This window comes from Leopardus geoffroyi, chromosome C2 (assembly GCF_018350155.1).
Source record: "Leopardus geoffroyi isolate Oge1 chromosome C2, O.geoffroyi_Oge1_pat1.0, whole genome shotgun sequence".
In the NCBI taxonomy this organism is placed as follows: Eukaryota; Metazoa; Chordata; class Mammalia; order Carnivora; family Felidae; genus Leopardus; species Leopardus geoffroyi.
In genome coordinates this window covers 120,343,824-120,360,501 of record NC_059333.1, presented here as the reverse complement: position 1 = coordinate 120,360,501, position 16,678 = coordinate 120,343,824, and the positions used below count along the sequence as shown (strand labels likewise).

General features: G+C 37.0%; 1 protein-coding gene across 9 annotated transcripts in view; it reads right to left on the bottom strand.

Annotated features, from left to right (window-relative positions):
• Window positions 1-16,678, bottom strand: part of SLC9A9 (solute carrier family 9 member A9) — a 694,304-nt gene that overhangs the window by 350,014 nt on the left and 327,612 nt on the right. For all 9 annotated transcript variants that reach the window (XM_045503389.1, XM_045503385.1, XM_045503383.1 and 6 more), the window contains one exon: window positions 14,287-14,392. In XM_045503389.1, the coding sequence (XP_045359345.1) occupies window positions 14,287-14,392 (106 nt within the window). The remainder of the gene's footprint in view (window positions 1-14,286; window positions 14,393-16,678) is intronic.

Here is a 16,678-nt window from a genome sequence, read left to right as displayed (position 1 = left end):
TAATTTGCTTTGAGGGAGACTTGTAAAATATTTTACCCTGCTATCTTAAGCAAAAGCTCCATATGAACTTTAGAATCACCCTAAAAATATCTGTTGGGATTTTTAGAGGGAGATTAAACTGAAGGTATAGATTACTTGGCGGGAGAGTTGACTACTTACTCTACAATATTGAATCTTCCAATCCTATTCATAGTAGGTCTCCTCATTTATTGAGGTGGTCTTTTTTTGTCCTTCACTGAAGTTACTATTTGTCTTCTCAGGTATCTTGTAGGTTTATTTATTTAGGGCTATTCTAATGGGTTTAGATTTAAAAATGCTATTGTGAACAAAATAATTTTCCCATTTCATTTTATCATCAGTTGTTGCTGATGTCTAGGAAAGCTGTTGGTTTTTGTGTGTCAGTCTTCTGTCCAGCCAAATTTCTGAGCTCTCTAATATTTTGCAATTTGAGTCTCATACTTTTAAGTAGACAATCATAATACCTCATCTATTGAAAATTTTATTTTGATTTTCATATTTTCAATTTCTCTGATTTTACTTTTTAAATTTCATGTTTTATGGATATAAATAATCTCTTGTATTCATCTTAGTAAATAATTAACACGTAGGTTTTGGTTTTCTACAGTTTTATTTCTTTATAACATTGGTCTTATCTGCTTTTATAATCTATGTTTTCTGTGCAATCTCACTTCTAAAATCCCAACAAATTTTTATTTTTTAAGATTAGGATAGATAGGTATACTAAAGCAGCCATCTTGATAAAATCAGAAAGTGGTCTTAAAGGTGACTGACTTGCTCAACGGTATGATGACAGAGTCATCATCTAGACTCTCACACCAGCTTTCACTCCCCCATAGAAAAGTAAAACACACTATCCACACGAGAGATGTTCTAGATTAAAGTTTTCCACTAAAATATTTACCAGAATTACTAAAAAGAAAATTGAATAATACATATATATATTTTTCTACTTTTCATCACTTTTTCTTATAGACATGTTAATGAAAAGACTAAAAGTCAAAATCTATAAGAACAATAGACAATGCCTGAAAATCTAAATGACAATAGTCACATAAGTATGAATTCACTCACTTAAAAAGATATTCTGATGTCCATAAAAACAAAATTAGCAGGTAAAGATGGGGATGAGGTTAAAGATAAAAAAGTATAAATTTCCAAACATATTAGAGTTAAACATTAAATCAAATTTTACCATTTAGCTGCCATTCTGACAGTAGGCTATTTGGCACAGGCTTTGAATTTGACTTCCATATATCCAATTTGAATTAAGCACCTTGAGAAAAATCAGATTTAACTACATTATAATTCTGACACTACGGGATGATGCCAGAGCATATATACTCTGGATTTTATGTGTTTGATTTCATATAAGAATTCCCTGGCACTCATTCCACTATCTTTTGAAATGAGAAACTCGTACTGTTAACCCATGAAAAGCAAACTAAATGGTGAAAAAATTTCTCCCTTTCCTCTCGACACTGCATGTCATTCTGGCAATGAAAAAAAATGATGTATTTGAGGACCTCTGGGTCAGGAAAATTGATAAGAGCTCCCAACTTCTTTCTCATAAACAACCGATATTTTAAAGCTATTAACACAGGAGCTGGGCATTCAAAGACAGTTCATTTATCATCCAATAGCTGGCTAGGGTGTCAGGCCTTGCAGTCAAGCTCTGAAAAATGGGCCCTGAGTTCACCCTCTATAGCTGAACAGCTGCTCCTTCCCAAAGTTTTAATCAGATTCCCTGAGCATTACATGCCCCAGTAAGGCAGAGCCCACATAAAACTTGCAATAAGCCTGCCATGTAAATTCATTATGGAGCTCAAGTAATATAAACAGATTATGTTCTTCAGGCCAAGAGAGCACATTTAATTTAGACCAAAATTATGATTGCATATTGATTTGGCCCATTGTTCTCTGGAAATTTTTTTCTAGGAAAAAATTCAGAAATAATCACCTGAAATAAACGGTATTTTTTTGGTTGCTCAGAATGAAGCCAGGATTGAACACATTGGAAAGAAAATATACCTTAGGACAAAAAAAAAAAGTCTCAACCCAGAGCTCCTGAAACTATAAGTTTTGTCTTTTTGTTTGGATGCACTTCCCTCCAATCCCTTAGGTGAGAACCATAGGCTTCTTCAGACACTAAAGGAAGTTTATGACCACCCCACTAAAATTTAATGTGCAGTGTTTTAAATCATATTATTAACAGAAGCCAGTTTAACAACCTTTGGAATTTTAACCTCACATGAGGCTGAAGTCATGATTGGTTCATGTCATAGACGGCTTCTCACAGATGGCTCTGATATCTAGTAACAAATTATTCTCTGTCACTAGGCTACTGTCTTAGGGATGTATGCCACTGGTCACAACATAGAGAAGAAGAGGGAATCACCATCAATCCCCCACCAGATATTAAAGGACATTAGAATAGAGACAAATGACATTTATGCATAGAGACAAAAGTGTAATGTGTCAATCAGAAGAAGGACTGGCTAGTCATGGAAGAATCTAGAAGAACTGTAGAATCAAACACTGTATGTGACCATCCCAGAATTATGTAAAGAGGAGAGAGAAAATTTCAGTTATCCTCACAAACTATGAGTAGTTTTAAGTTATCCTAACTGTTGGTATGGATTCAGTGGGTGGTTTCCAAGCATTTCAAAATTTCAGGTTCCATGGTAAAAAAAAAATACCTTTTGGGTGAAGGATGCATCTATCTGTCATCTTTTTCCATGATCACCATACAACCCTCTGGATATTATTTGCCTTTATATGCAGGTTTGCCTATGGGAAAGACTGCTTTTATCATATGATTTGGGGTACTTGAAATTCTAGTGAAAGTAATTTCCTGTGGTGAATTAATAAAGCAGATGCTTATTATGATTCTGTTTCCTAAGTAGCTTGACTATGGAAAGAAAATGAGCTGATCATGCCAGCATCTATATTCCAGTCATTGGGTCAGTCATTTCTTGGTGTTTATTATATCAGCACCCTGTCCACATCTGCCTCAGATGTACTTTGCTTAGTATAAGTCACTGTCTTACTCCATGGGTGGTCATCCTGGGCCCAGACTAGAGAACATTACCAAGTTCTTCAATGTAAACAGCTAAAATTCAAATAGAGTCTAAAAGGATTAAGAAGCTACCCATGACTTAGTGACACTGTACAGCAGAAGACAGAAATAACTTCAACTCTCAAAACTGGTTTGTTGCCTACAACATCAGTTCAAAGTTACCTGGGCATGTAAAGGACAATTTTTAAAACATCTACATCTTACAGCACATCAACAACCAGTACGGCAGAAAATATCTCCTGCTGTCCACCCATGGAGGTAACCTTTTGCAAGAAATTGGAGAGAACTGAAGAGATGGCTTCCTAATGTGGATCATAAATCTGACAATAAGAAAACATGAGGTAAGCAGATAGAGAGTAAGAGAAACTAGGAAGATATGGTAAAGATAAAGGACAGCCTCCAGAGAGAGAATGTTATGAGTTCCACAGCTGGAAACACTACAGCTACAAAGGCGAGAGCCTAAAATCTTGAAGAAAAATGGAGTGACCCTAGGGAAGATACTTTACCAGATAGGAATCCTTTGCATGGTTTGAAATTATTGAAAATTATCTAGAATTTCATATGAATTGATTTCAACATTTCTAAGCCAAATTGAAATCTGTTTTCAGACTCTTGTGCACCATTTTGAGAAATATTTTGATGAACATGGCTACTTGAGTGAAAACTGGATTGCGTTAATAAGTAGGTCTTTTGCCATCTCCACTTTCTCTACATGATATAATCTCTCCCTCCTGTATCATTTGGTGTTCACTGTTTTCGAATATTGTAGATGATAACAGAGTGCTTGGTTTTGCCTTTTTTACATTTCTTCATTAATAATCATTATTGTTATTGTCACAGGCATTCCTAATTAAATTTATGGTTGTTTCAACATTTTTTTGCTCACCACTCCTTGTCTCCCACTTCTTTCTGAGCTGTTTCCTATTTCTATCACTGATTATCTATGAGTGGTAAATTCTGCCCACTTGAACATATCTTTATTTCATTCTTACCCTTGAATGATATTTCAGTTGAATTTAGAGTTTAGGTTTTTGGTTATTTTCTTTTGGCACTTTGTACATATTACTCCACTGTCCTCTGGCAGCTATTATCATTAATGAGAAAACTGGTGCCATCTAAATTGTTTTCCATTGTAAGTAATCCATGTTTCCTCTCTGGTTGCTTTTAAAATTGCCACTTTGTCTTTGATGATCTCATGTCTCTCTACAATGTATTTGGATGTGAATTAGTTTTAATTTATCCAGCTCAGGTTATAATGTGACGTTTCAATTTCTCTCTTCAATTCTGAAAAATTATCATCCATTATATCATTAAATATTGCCACAGATTGATTTTCTTTAGTGCCCCCTTTAAAAATTCTTATTGATGTATTCTGAATTGTTTCATGCTATCCTCCATGTCTCTTAGCCAACTTTTTATATTTTTCTAATCTGTGCTGCATTCTGGGTCATTTGCCAACTTTATCTTCTGGCTCACCAGCTGGATTTAATATGACATTTGTCTCATTCAATTTTAAAGCCAGTATCTGCATTTTTCTTTTTGAAAAGTTCTTCTGTTTTCTATTTCACTTATTTTACTATCCCTATTTTCCTTGCTCCTCCATTTATCTCTTCTGTAATTTTTAATATGCCCATTTTATAATTATTCTCAGATTTTTGTAATTTTTGTTTAGTTCTTTAGGGTCCTTGTTCTGATTTGCTTTTTTGTTGTTGTTTATCTCCTGGCTTTTCTTCATGATGTATTTTTTTCCCCCTTTGTGGCCTATAAACTTTTACTGTGAGCTCATTTTCAAGAAAAATTATATATTTTTTTCCTGTGGGATTTCTATGTGCCTGGCTTAAGAAAAGATCAGTTCAGAGTAGTTTAGCATATTTGGAAATAAGGAAAGAGAAATGAGGCTAAGGCAGGCAATTCAATAGTAATGAAAACTTTTATATTAATTTATTGGCTTCCATTTCCTTTATCACAACTGCCCAGAGCAGGGATTTGATTCAAATCCCAGATAGATGGCAAGTATCCTCACCATTCCTTAAAGGCTGGTGAAAGAGTCTATGTGACTGAGGGAGCACTTTGGATTAGGCTTTATTCAAAAAGATTTGCTCAAGTTCCATTACCATGAATGGATCTATCTATAGATAGGACTCTGACTTCCACATGGAAATAGGAGTCCATTCCCAAAACCTCTGGGTCCATATCCTTCACAAAATCCTGTGGCCACTGATTGTGATTTCTCTCTTGTTTCTCACACCTGGGGAATTTCCTTTTCTTTTATTCAGAATCAACTCTACATTTAAAGAAGAATTTTTGCCTTTTCTAACAAAGCATTTCTTTCAGTTTGTAACGGCATAGAGCCTATCTGTTTCATTTTAATCTACCATGTTCTGAATATTTTATTATCATGAAATATGGTAGTTCTGGGATGCCTATTATACTTGCCCTCCACTTATTTTCTTCTTTAAAAGAAATCAATGTTTATTTATTTTGAGGGGGGAAGGGCAGAGAAAGAGAGGGACAGAGGGAATCCCAAGCAGCCTCCATACTCAGTGCAGAGACCAATGAGGGGCTCGATCTTACAACCATGAGATCTTGACCTAAACTGAAATCTAGAGTCTGTCACTTAACTGACTAGGCCACCCTCATGCCCCTCCACTCAATTTCTTCTGATAATAAGATTCCATGCTACTGGCCACAGGGATGGGGAAATGATTCAGATTTGGCCAATCATCATGTTTAATTCCTTTAAAATACAATGTGATTGGCCTAGGGGTGACCTTCTGATACAAGCATAGCCAATCTGAGTCCTTCTCTGTGTCTGATATATAAACATTGGGAGAATGAAATGTCACTTTGAGTTAGAACAACAGTACAAGCTTGGAGATTGCATTAGCCACCCTCTTCTGCTTGTTAGAGTAAGTCATGTATCTGTACGGGAAAGAATGAAGCTAGCCCTAAGAGGAAATCAGAGCCAAGGAAGAACAAGGAAAGAGCAGACAATAAAAAAGAAAAAATAGACATGTGTGAATCTCTGAGTCCTGCCATGCCCAGAGTTAGCCCGTCTAAGTTAGCCCAAAGTTTAGCCCTGCTAAAAAGGCCAATGAATTCTTTTTGCCTAAGCTAATTTGATTTAGGTTTCCTTCACTTACATCTGACTGATATACCAATAAATGAAAATACAACAGAATTAAGATAAGAAAGCATCAGTATGGACCTCTTTCATTTATTTATTTTTGGTAGGTCCATTTGTCATGCATGGCTTGACATGGAGAAAAGGAAGTTCTAAGTCACGGGGCTGAGTTCTGGAGAACCAGTGAGTGAACATCAGATCTAATCTGAGAGACCAGGGACAGAGTCACAGGATAAGCCAAGGTCACTTTCCAGTAATCTGAACAGAGACATTAAGAGCTAGGGTAGGGAGATGTCAGAGTCATAGCCAGGAAACAGGAACCAGGGATCATGAATAAGAAAAAACAAACACAGCCACAGCAGCAGGCAGGGGTGTGGGCAGCAAGCACTGGGAGTTCTGACTTAAAACTGGAGGTCATCTGAGCTCTGCCTCCTAGCCACTTCTTAAAGATGCCAGGATGCCTTCCCATTCCTGCTAGGTGATGCCACCTGGTGTCCAAAAAATGAAGTTGGCATGGAATTGACTGCCAGGACAAGGAGTTTTTAAGCAAAAAGGCCTATAACTTCTTTTCTTAAATTATATATCACAGCAGTATGTAGAAAGGCATCAAAATAAATGCATTTCATGCTGATTATCAGCTTCCAAGGCAAATATCAAAGTGAATTACCTTCAGAAAAATGTCAAGATATAAAAACCTTGTTTTTAAGTTAAAAAGATTTGTGAGAAATATACTTTCTGGTTGTGATAATAGTTTTGGTTTATTCTTATCAAAAGGAGACACCTCATCACCCCTATGTTTACAACTATGGGTCAAAAGAGAGAGGAAGTTGAGCTAATGAAGATAACTAACAAGCTTTTCAAATATTCGGAAGAAGCAGTATGAAGAATATTCAACCTCATCCTCTGGGATAGATTTTAATGAGAGAATTAGTAAATGTCTCTGCCTTCATCTGAAAGGCTATATTAAATGGCTCCTTCAGTAATTATTTGAAAACCTTCCAAATAATTAACTGTGTGTTGTGGGGGACAGAGAAAGGTAGAACTTGCTTTCAAGGAGCTTGCAATCTACTTAGAGATAATGGTACCAAGAGAAATAATGAATATCCTTAGTGATATATGTTTATAACCAAACCTACACAGCTACTTTCTGGGATAATTTTTAGAGCAATGTTTGTGCACATATTAAATCCCATTATAGCTATTGTTTGCCTATTTCAGTGAGGAGTTGTTGAGGACAAGGATGGGTGACTGTACCTTTCCATCTATATCACCAATGTACAGTGTAACGTTTGGCACATGTAGATCCTCAGCACATTTTTGTTGCATGAATGGATATCTCATTTCCTTAGTCACATGGTTCTTTGAGTCTCACTGCCATCCCATTAACTCCCATGTTAACTTTTCCTTAAGGTGCATGGAATACAAAGAGTGTGGTTTTCCAAAATGTCACTCAGTCTAAGTGCCAAGCAATCACCGGTATCACTCTTTAGATGACATTTTCTAGTAAGAACCTCTAAGTAGCATAATACTCTTACTTAAAAAAGGAAAATTAGTATTCCATTTTTCCCTTTTTTTAAATCATCTACATTGAATTTCCTTAGAAGCATTTGCTTAATAGGGAAAAAAGGCACCTAGTACGTATTTATTGTCGTCTAAGAGCCAGCTGTTTAATGGGGTTCTTATTTTATCTCTAAGAAAAGCTGGAGGCATTTGCACACTGTGGGATTATTTCAAAAGTAGATGTTTCAGTACAATACTGGCAATATGTCTGTTTTCCAGATAAATGACGGAGAACAATCAACAACCTCTTTCCGCTCTTTCATGGGTGGAAAAAAAATTTAGACTTTAACCTTTATCGAATTTGTATTTTTTAAAAAATTTTTCCTAATGTTTCTTTACTTTTCAGAGTGAGAGCGCGCGCGCAGGAGTGGGGGAGAGGGAGACGCAGAATCCGAAGCAGGCTTCAGGCTCTGAGCTGTCAGCACAGAGTCCTACGCAGGGCTGGAACTCAGGAACCATGAGAATAGGACCTGAGCCTAAGCTGGAAGCTCAACCAACTAAGCCACTTAGGCACTCTGGTAGAATTTGTATTTAAATGAAGATTGCTGGAACGCCTGGGTGGCTCAGCTGGTTGAGTGTCAGATCAAGTTGTGATCTCAAGGTTCCTGGGTTCTAACCCCGCACTGGGCTCTGTCTGCATTGACAGCTCAGAGCCTGCTTGGGATTCTGTGTCTCCCTCTCTCTTTGCCTCTCCCCAGCTCATGCTCTTTCAATCTCTCTCTCAAAAATAAATAAATAAACTTAAAAAAATAAAAATGAAGATTGCCTATTATTAAGCATGTTCATGGGGGATTCTTTGGACCAGAGCTGATCATGAGTAGCTTAATCTATTTCCAATAAATATGTATTTAGCCAAAAGAAGAAAATGAAAATCACCTTTGATCCTACCTTACACCTCGATTTTATCTATAAATTATTTTTACGTTATAATTATACATGCACACACACACAAATTTGGCTTTTTAACCAAAATAGATCTTACTGTGTATTCCATTTAAACAGTTTCTTATTTTGTTTAAAAATGTATTGTGAACATCTTTTCACATCAATGCATTCTCTCTATATATCATTTTTCTAATGACTGCATAAGCATTACATGATATTAATATATTATAATTTATTCAACCAACTAGTAACTTCTGTACAACTTCTTGCTCAAATCAATGCACTCATTTCCATGGAGAAATTGTTACACAGTCCCTTACTTGTTAAGATAAATTTCTAGAAATGAAATAGGTGGATCAAAGGATTAACAAATTCTAATGATTCTTAATAAATAATGCCAATTGCCTTTGTAAAAGTTCTATCACTTTTCTCTTTCACCAACAATGTAGAAGGATTCTCACTTCCTCAAACTTCAATTTACCCAAAGTATAATTGTTCTTTCATGAGATCTGAGGATCTGAAGATTTGCTTGTCAAAAAATGATACTTATTATTGGTTTAATTTGCTTTGTTATTAGTGAAGCAGATCTTATTTCATAGTGTTATCAGCCATTTATGTTTCTTCTGTTCATTACCTACTTATGTCTTTTGCCCATTTTTCTATCATGTTTACCTTTTCCTTATTGGTGTTTGACAACAGTAGTAATATCAGCAGCTAATATCTAATGTTTATTGAGTGTTATAAGCCAGGCTCTGTTCTGGTATTCTATGTTTAATCTCATCTAATGAGGTGAGTGCTATTACCAGCCTTGTTTTATAACAAGGCATCTGAGGCCCAGAAAAGTTAAGTAGTTTACCTAAAGTCACATAACTAATACATTTGGTACATTAAGGAGATTTACAATTTATCATGTATGTTTTGAAGACCACCAACCTATCAACATTGTGTGTTGAAACTGCTTTCATGGTTTATCCTTCATCATTTAATTTTATTTATGGTGACTCTTGCCTCCTAGAATTGTTCGACTGTATTGCCATCAAATAGATTGCTTTTCTTTCCTAGTTTCTGCTTTTGATACCTTGATCACCTAAAGAATATTTTAAATAAATATAATTCAAACAAATACAAACACTCAGTATAAAAAGATGCAAAATAAAGAGTTAAATTACATTTGTCCCCTTTGCATAAATCATAGTTCTACATAGCAAAAGTATCTCCTTTTAACCATTTATGGTTTTAGTTCTTCTGATGGTTGCCCTGTGACTCTAAGTGATAGGCAGATACATCCATTTCTTGATTTGTCAACTCTACACAGTGTACATTAATTACTATGAGAGATGTGACATTTTCGTTAACTTATTCCTTCCTTCCCCTCTCCCCTCCTCCAACTAACTCCCATGAGTAATATCAATTTTCGCTGTGAGTGCCTTTATAACTTTAAGTAATATACTTCAACCTCTATTTCTTGATTTATCAACTTTAGATGGCATGCTTTAACTAAGTGGCTCACTCTTAATGGGGTAAACCACATGTGAAAATGGTTATTCTCTATATTCCTTGGATCATAAAATGTGGTATTTATGAAGGAATGCTTCACTAGAAGCAGGTCTATCCTTAGTCATTTTAATGAAATGAAAGAGATCTGTGTAAGTAGAATGAAAGATCTTGATATAAATGGTTATATAAATTATAAGTATATATCTTTATGTAGCGTCAATTATATAGAATTATAGTCTTTCCAACTATATTGCTTTATTTATTGCTCAGAACAATTTTGTAAAGTATATAGATATAGGCAAGGAAACAAGCATGAAGAGCTCACAGCTGTATGGAGTCACTGTCATGGCTTCTAGTTTTGGTTTTCTTTAGTTTCTGTGCACCATCCACTTCTTTTTTGTGGCAATATCACTCTGAGCAATAATCCTACCTTTTCCCAGTCTTAGTTTATGTACTTCCTGGTGAAAATGAGCACAGTTTTAAACTCCTGATGCATACGCCTTAGAGCTGAGCCAATAAACGCAGGACATTTCCTTGGCCACAAGAGGGTCTGAAATGGCATCACAATCTGTCAGGTGTACTAAGATTTGGAGTGGGACTAATGGGACAGAGATTCTTGCTCTATTCTCCTGAAGAAAGATATAGTCCTAGGAGGTGCTGGCAGCCAACTTGGGACCAGGTGAGGGAGCTAACCCTGAAGAAGCTGAGTGAGGGAGAAAAAAAAGGAGTCCTGCTCATTTCACTGGCTCCTTTGCTGCCATTTCTACTCCTGCCGTTCAGTCAACACAGCCAACACAAATTCCCTTTTTGTTTACTCCAATTTGGGTTGGTTTCCTGTCAACTGTAATAACTGCACCGCTAATTCATGGCAAGCCTGACATCAGCTCTTTTGACTTTCTATTCTACCATATTGCCTCTGAAAGTAATGTCTTTGTTCAAGATTCAAAAACACACGTCCCTCTCCAGTATGTCTTTTGCCTTTCTTCATAGACTATTACACAATCTTTAGAAGTGAAGAACCATCATGTGGAATTCATTCATTTATGAACCAGTCCACATAGTACACTTTTGGGCATGACACTCCGTACATACTTAAAATGACAGTATGAGTAAGAGAGAGGCTAATTTCAAAAATTTTTGTTAAATAAAGTTACTTTTATTTTAAGATGAACACTTCTGGACAACCTCTTTTTAAGCTCTCGGGACACCGTCCACCACCTGCTGCTGTGTACAATAGTTGTGGTCATCAAATTTAATTATACATTAGTTGTCTGAAATTCAGAGCACATTTAACCTAAGAAACAGTATTATAATTTGCCACGTGCCTCTTAGACTAGCACAGAAAAGCTGACTTAATCTAAAATGTGGCTAAATTACTATATATTTGAATGAAATGCTAGAGCATAGCACTGTAAATTTTAAAAATTTTAAATTTTAAATTAAAATTTAAAAAATACTAAAACTGAAAAGGATAGTTCTTAAACAAGGACATTTGGTGGTGGGAGATGGGAAAGTAAATGAAAGTATGTGGCCATTCCAAAGGAGCTCTGGAGGTAGTGCCAAGGGCCAAAGTGGTCAATGATTTGAGTTTTTTATTATACTCGACTTCACATCAAAATGTGTAACTTCTCTTCTCCATGGCACAAGAAGAGCTGTATCACTATTCTTAGACTTCAAAACTACACAAAGATGGAACTAAGAAGAGGAAAACACAAAAGAAGTTTTATTTGTTCTTTTAATATGCATTTCAAGCACATAGATTCGCTCTTCCAAAAGTCACTATCTAAAAAGGCAAATATAAGTTCAAACCCAAGATTGCCCTGCTGTGCTGGAAGGGAATTGACCAAGGTTCATGCAGGGCTGGAGTAGGAGCTTAGCATGTGGGCTAGTGGTTCCCGAAGGAGAATGAGGTAAGTGCTGAAAGACTTGATTAGGAAGTAACAGAAGCTGGGAAGGAGTGAACTCTGTGCATGTAAAGGCATGAGTTACCAGCCAGAGAGTTGTGTCAGGGTGCTGTGCACGGTTTAATGTGAAGGAAGAGAAAAGTGAAGAAACAAATGTTTGAACTTCTGGTCTGAAAGTCATGCAAAACTTTTAAATAGGGAGCAAGAAGATAGTTGGAAGAGACAGTGTGGGGATGAGGCATTAAAAGGAAAGGGAATATGTGTGTGTAAGTAAGTATATAAAAAGAGATGGTCATATGTGCTGTGATGTAAGTGTAAAAAGCAAGTAAGCAAGTGAGCAAAGTGAAGAGGACACCACTGTGGAAAATTGCACAGAGTGGAGGGTGTGGTCAGCAACAGATGGCACTGGTGGCCAAACAGTTTGGATCCCAGGCAGCGTAGGGGCATTCTACTCAGTAGAGCTCAGAAAGAGGCCAGTGGGGTCCAGGTGCACCAGGTAGAAGAAAGAGCCTGCAGGTCTGAAAGTGTGGAGGTTTCCATGTCAAGTATTCCTAATTTAGTTTTACTTTTACTTTAAAGGTGGAACTCCTTGGGTTCACTCTGCATGACACCTAAATTGCCAAACCTGTGAAACCTAAGATTTTGGCTAGAATGGCAAGTGTCCCATGCCTAGAAAAAAAAAAGGAAAGAGATCTTGCCACGGTGGGAACCACTTTAGAAGACATGCAACACATGGGTAGATGAGTAGAAAAGGCAGTGCCAGTAATAACCATGTATTGACCTAAAGAGATAAATAGATTGTTTCAAATGCCCCTGGGCTTGTGCACAACAGCATCAACATTCATCCCTGGAGTCTGCATTTTAAATGGAAAACTACTGTGAATGGTAGGGCTGAAAGTGGAAAGGCCAAACCTTCCTTTGGTTGTAGCAGCATGGTTCTTTCCCAAGCGCATTTGTGCTTTGGTGGTTTTGCTTCACTTGGCCTTTTACAACTTGGCAGCCCAGGACACAAAAATGAGGAACTCAGCAGATTAAAAAAAAATTATTCCAAATGTTCCTTTAATACTAGTATTTCTTGGACAGAGATTCCTGATGTCCTAATTAATTGTTCTCAGTGTTTCTTTAAAAGCATCCTAATTTAGCATTTGTGAATCTGCCATGGCTTTTGCTCTTAATTTGCACTCACTGGTATTTTCCTTTAATGCAGGAGAGGCACTCTCAATGGCCAGGTGAAATAACAGTTTATCTGGAGACACTTGCTTAAAATTTGCTGAGCTCAGTGACAACTTTGGGTGGTAGCCTTAAGAAATGTCAGCTGGCAGAAGAGTTGTTCTGCTCTGTGATTTCCTGCTTCCCTCTGTGAGATCTGACTTTTAAAAATCCTTTGTTACTTCACAATACATTTTCAAATGCGTTTGAAGTAATTAACACCCTGAATTGAATCCTGTTGTCACATTTAATTATCAGATAGCTGTTTTCCTTTGGGTTATTTGACAGTTGCCCAAAATGTTGGTCTTAATCGAAAACCAAGAAGAGACCTTTGACATAGTGAAAGCCACCGAAGTGGCATTTACTAAATATAAATGGTAAGTGTCTAAAGGGAAGGTGAGGAAAGAGCACTAGTTTTCATCTCGAAAGGAAAATTCTTCCAGGATCAAGGGAAAATTATGTTAGCGCTTAGCTGAAGCTCCATTAGTTTCACGTGTGACACGATGATTTCAAGATGTGTGTACTCCTATAACACATTACATTTGCATTGAGAAATAAAGAGTATTCTGACTCTCAAGTTCTATCTCCAATTTGTCAAACTTACTATATAAATACAATAGTTAGCATTAGTCCATTATCTGGAAAATGGCATGTATAAAGAAAAAAAGTAAATGATGTTGATTTGAAATGAAGGAAGCTCATTTACATGCATTTTAGGAACTAAGTGAATCAGCTAAATATAGGCACCTGGGGAAAAAACAGTTACCCTCTGGGTGGTACCTTGTAATAGGTTAGAAACATGAAACTCATTAATAGTGTTAAAAATTAGGTACCTAATGAATTGTACCCATTATTAGAGATCTTCTGTGGTAACAATTCCTTAAAAACTAGAAATTGCCACACCTCTTTGACATAAGAGAAAAGATACTATTAAAGCCACTGGGAATTATCACCAAGCAGAAGCATATTTCACATGATCAAAAAAACAGAGGCCCAGTTCTGGTACTTACTATGTAAGGACAATGGCCACTGCGTCATTCAACACACTCTCCCCAAACAGGAGTGTGTATAGGTCAGGGTCGACGTGCAGTTCATGGAAAATGGCCAGCACAGTCACTAGGAGGAAACACACACAAATATACAGGGTTAGCTGAAGCATAGCCATGTATTTATCCTTGGGTGTGGTCACCTCTGAAAAGAATTCATTAAATGCTCATTTTCTCAAATCAATCCTCTGTACCCACACTACATCTTTATTAAAAAAAAAACAAAACAAAACAACTAATGAGTCATTCCCCCGTTAGAGATTTCTCAGGGCTTCTCACTGCTTATAGAGAAAGTTTGAGCTCCTTGGTACAAGTCTTCTATAATCTGCACCTTGTTTACCTTCCAGCATCTCCCCCTGTATCCCCTGTCAACTCTTAGCTGCCTGCCTCAAGCCATATTGAACTTGCTACAATCTCCCCAGATCATGTAGTTTTTTAAATTAACTTTGCATTTTGGTTCACTTTACCAAGGCAGAGATTTCTTTCCCATCCATGAGCTACCATTCCCCCCTTCTTTAAACACACACACACACACACACACACACACACACACACACACACCCCTTCTTACTCCAACATAAAACTTTCTTCAATCTTTAAAAACCTCTCAAGTGTTCCCCAGGACCCCGATCCCTCAGCAGAAATCTGGCTCACTCCTTTTTGATCCCAGCATTTGAATCAAATCACAAAACCTATCAGAGAAAACACTGTGAGCTCCCTGGGGATAGGGCACATCTTTGCAACACAGGGTACTTGGCAAACTCTCAATAAGTGTTTGATGCATGAATGAGTGAATGAATACATTAATGTATGAATGTTGTTTCATGGCCCACTCCTGTGAAGGGAGAGGTGGCCAGCACCTGGCTCATTCTCTCTTGAGATTATACTTATCTATAAAGATGAACCCGATGTTTCTAAGAGCAAGACCTAAGGACTTGTTTCTGGCAGACTGCTGCATGGCTACTATATGCCACATATCATACAGAAGCTCTCAGAGTACATCAGGACAGTAAATAATCACATACTGATTATCTGTGTTCACCAAAACCATTCAGTGTCTTGATACTTTAAACAGTTTTGCAAAGTGTGAACAGCAATCATTAGGAAAATGATCCGCTGAGTTGATTGCCAAAGGGGTAAAGAGGATGGTTGGGAATGCTACTGATGGTAAATTTTTAAGGCAGAGTGGGCATTTTCATTCCTGTTCTTTCCTTTCCTATTTCATGGACTGTGAGGTTAGTAACTATGTTGTATAAAAGAATAGTGCTATGGGGAACAAAAGCTGAGTTGGAAGGTTTTGTAAGTAGAGTGAAGAAATTTGGCACTTGTTCTGCTGCAGTAGGGAGCCAGGAAAGGAATTTAGTCAGAAGAGTGACAATCTGATTTCATTTCTGAAAATAAAGCACAGGCAGAAGGGCAGAGGGCAGAATGGACATATGGCTGGAGGCTTTCCCAAATGTTCTAGCAAGAGATGGTTGTACTAGAAGAGTCCTAGATTCAGACTCACAAACTCGTGAACATCCTGCTCCACCCTATACGTCCACCATTCTGGGTTCTGATAGGTCAATGACCACAGTGCTTTGTATTTCACTTATTCATTGATTCTCATCTTCCCTGAACGTCACTAGCCCTTAGGACAGTGCTACAATATAGTAAGCCTTTAATGAGTGAATAAGTAAAAGGCAATGGCAGAGGGGACACAGCAGAAGAGACTGTATGTCCAAGATATTTGGGATAGAGAATTGGTGAGTCTTGGTGTTTGAGAGGCAGCAGGGAGTGATTCTGGGTTTTAATCCTGGACAATTAGTAGATGAGGTTGCATAAGACAAATTAGTTTGTAGACAGGGGAATCCACTAAGTTTGGTTTTGGACATGCTGACTTAAATAGTCAGGTGGAATTTCAAGTGGCAATTTTAATAAGAAATCTGGAAATAAAAGGTTTGAACTCTACAGAGTTGAGGCAGAAGAAAGAATTTGGGGGTTAATAAACACATAGATGAAACATAAAGCCATAAGAATGACCGAGTCCCTGGGCAAAGTATATAGACAAAGAAGAGAGTTCATAGGAGATTCTTGGGGGACATTTACAGTTAAGGGATGAGTGGAGAAAAATAAAAATAAAAAACACATATGGTATATTTGCCAAACATAACTCTAAGCATGAACAAATCAGCTGGAAACTATCCATCATGAATTTCTGTAAATAGATTTTTATTTACTAAAAATTATCCTAGAGGAAGGAGTATTGAACTCAACAACCAGCTTTGAGGTAGAAGAGACAAGAGAAATAAAATGTCATGAATTGGCATGACAATTAGCCAGATTCCATTTTACCAGGCATATAGTCAATTTCATT